Here is a 1,017-nt window from a genome sequence, read left to right on the forward strand (position 1 = left end):
TCGGGAAGGACAAGATCAGGGGTTTGATGGGTGTGGGAGAACGAACAATTTGATCGCAATGGGATGAGGACAGTAAAAACAGACCATGACAATCCTACAGTCAAAATCAACCTCGGTGTTTGAGAAAATTAGAACACTTACCACGGGCTTTCGCTGTAGCTTAACCAGAGAAATGTAGAAACCACGAAACCCTGTCCAACCGACATTTTGAACAATGTCTTTCTTGTGTGGTTATCTATTATGTATAAGATATGGATGCAAACGAGAAACTTTTAGATCTACTTTTACCATCATCCATCCATGATCTAAATGGAAAAAAAAAGAAAAAAAAAAAGAAAAAAAAATGCCATTTTCATCGTTGGAACGGTTTCCGTCTATCGCCTCTCCTTTAAACCACGTAAAAAACCCAAGTCTTAGACAAATCCATCCGGTGCCTGGGGGGGGGGGGTCGCCGTATAAATTCATGATAAAATACAGGGAGCGGTAAAAGAGGACCACAGAATAGAGATCTATTCATGATTCACAGAAGTCAAGACGAAGATGTCCAAGTATGCACATGGTAATCAGAGAGAGTGAGTGTTGAATAGAAAAAAGAGAGAGATTATTATTATTATTATTATTATATAACTCTTTATTAGAACTTTACAATATTTACAAAGAGGTACAAGAAACAAAATAACAAACTGATAAATTAACAAATGAAAAAGAAAATTGAATAAAGAAAGAAAAATAAAAAAAAAATATTGAAAAATTCTAACTCAGGGGCGGGATTAATGCCTAGGGCATTCTCTTCCATCCAATCATTTCGTTTCGGGTATCGAACCCAGTACTCCGTGTCACTAATCCGTTTATTTTCTTCCCCACACAGATGCAATCAGTGAGAGTAACCCTCGTATCATAGACGAAGCCCGGGCCAGAAGGTTAGCCAGTGATCTGAAGCGATGTTCCTACTATGAGACCTGTGCCACGTATGGACTGAATGTAGACCGAGTCTTTCAAGATGGTAAGTTAGCCCCT

General features: G+C 38.5%; 1 protein-coding gene across 1 annotated transcript in view; it reads left to right on the forward strand.

The window, feature by feature from the left end:
• LOC103521935 (centaurin-gamma-1A) overlaps positions 1–1,003 on the forward strand; it is a gene marked incomplete at both ends in the record, with an annotated part of 9,881 nt that extends 8,878 nt beyond the window's left edge. Inside the window, one exon of the mRNA XM_008487039.1 lies at positions 869–1,003. Within this exon, the coding sequence (XP_008485261.1) occupies positions 869–1,003 (135 nt within the window). The remainder of the gene's footprint in view (positions 1–868) is intronic.
• Positions 1,004–1,017: the final 14 nt, after the last annotated feature.

This window comes from Diaphorina citri, unplaced genomic scaffold (genome assembly GCF_000475195.1).
Source record: "Diaphorina citri unplaced genomic scaffold, Diaci psyllid genome assembly version 1.1 scaffold6308, whole genome shotgun sequence".
Lineage (NCBI taxonomy): Eukaryota > Metazoa > Arthropoda > Insecta > Hemiptera > Psyllidae > Diaphorina > Diaphorina citri.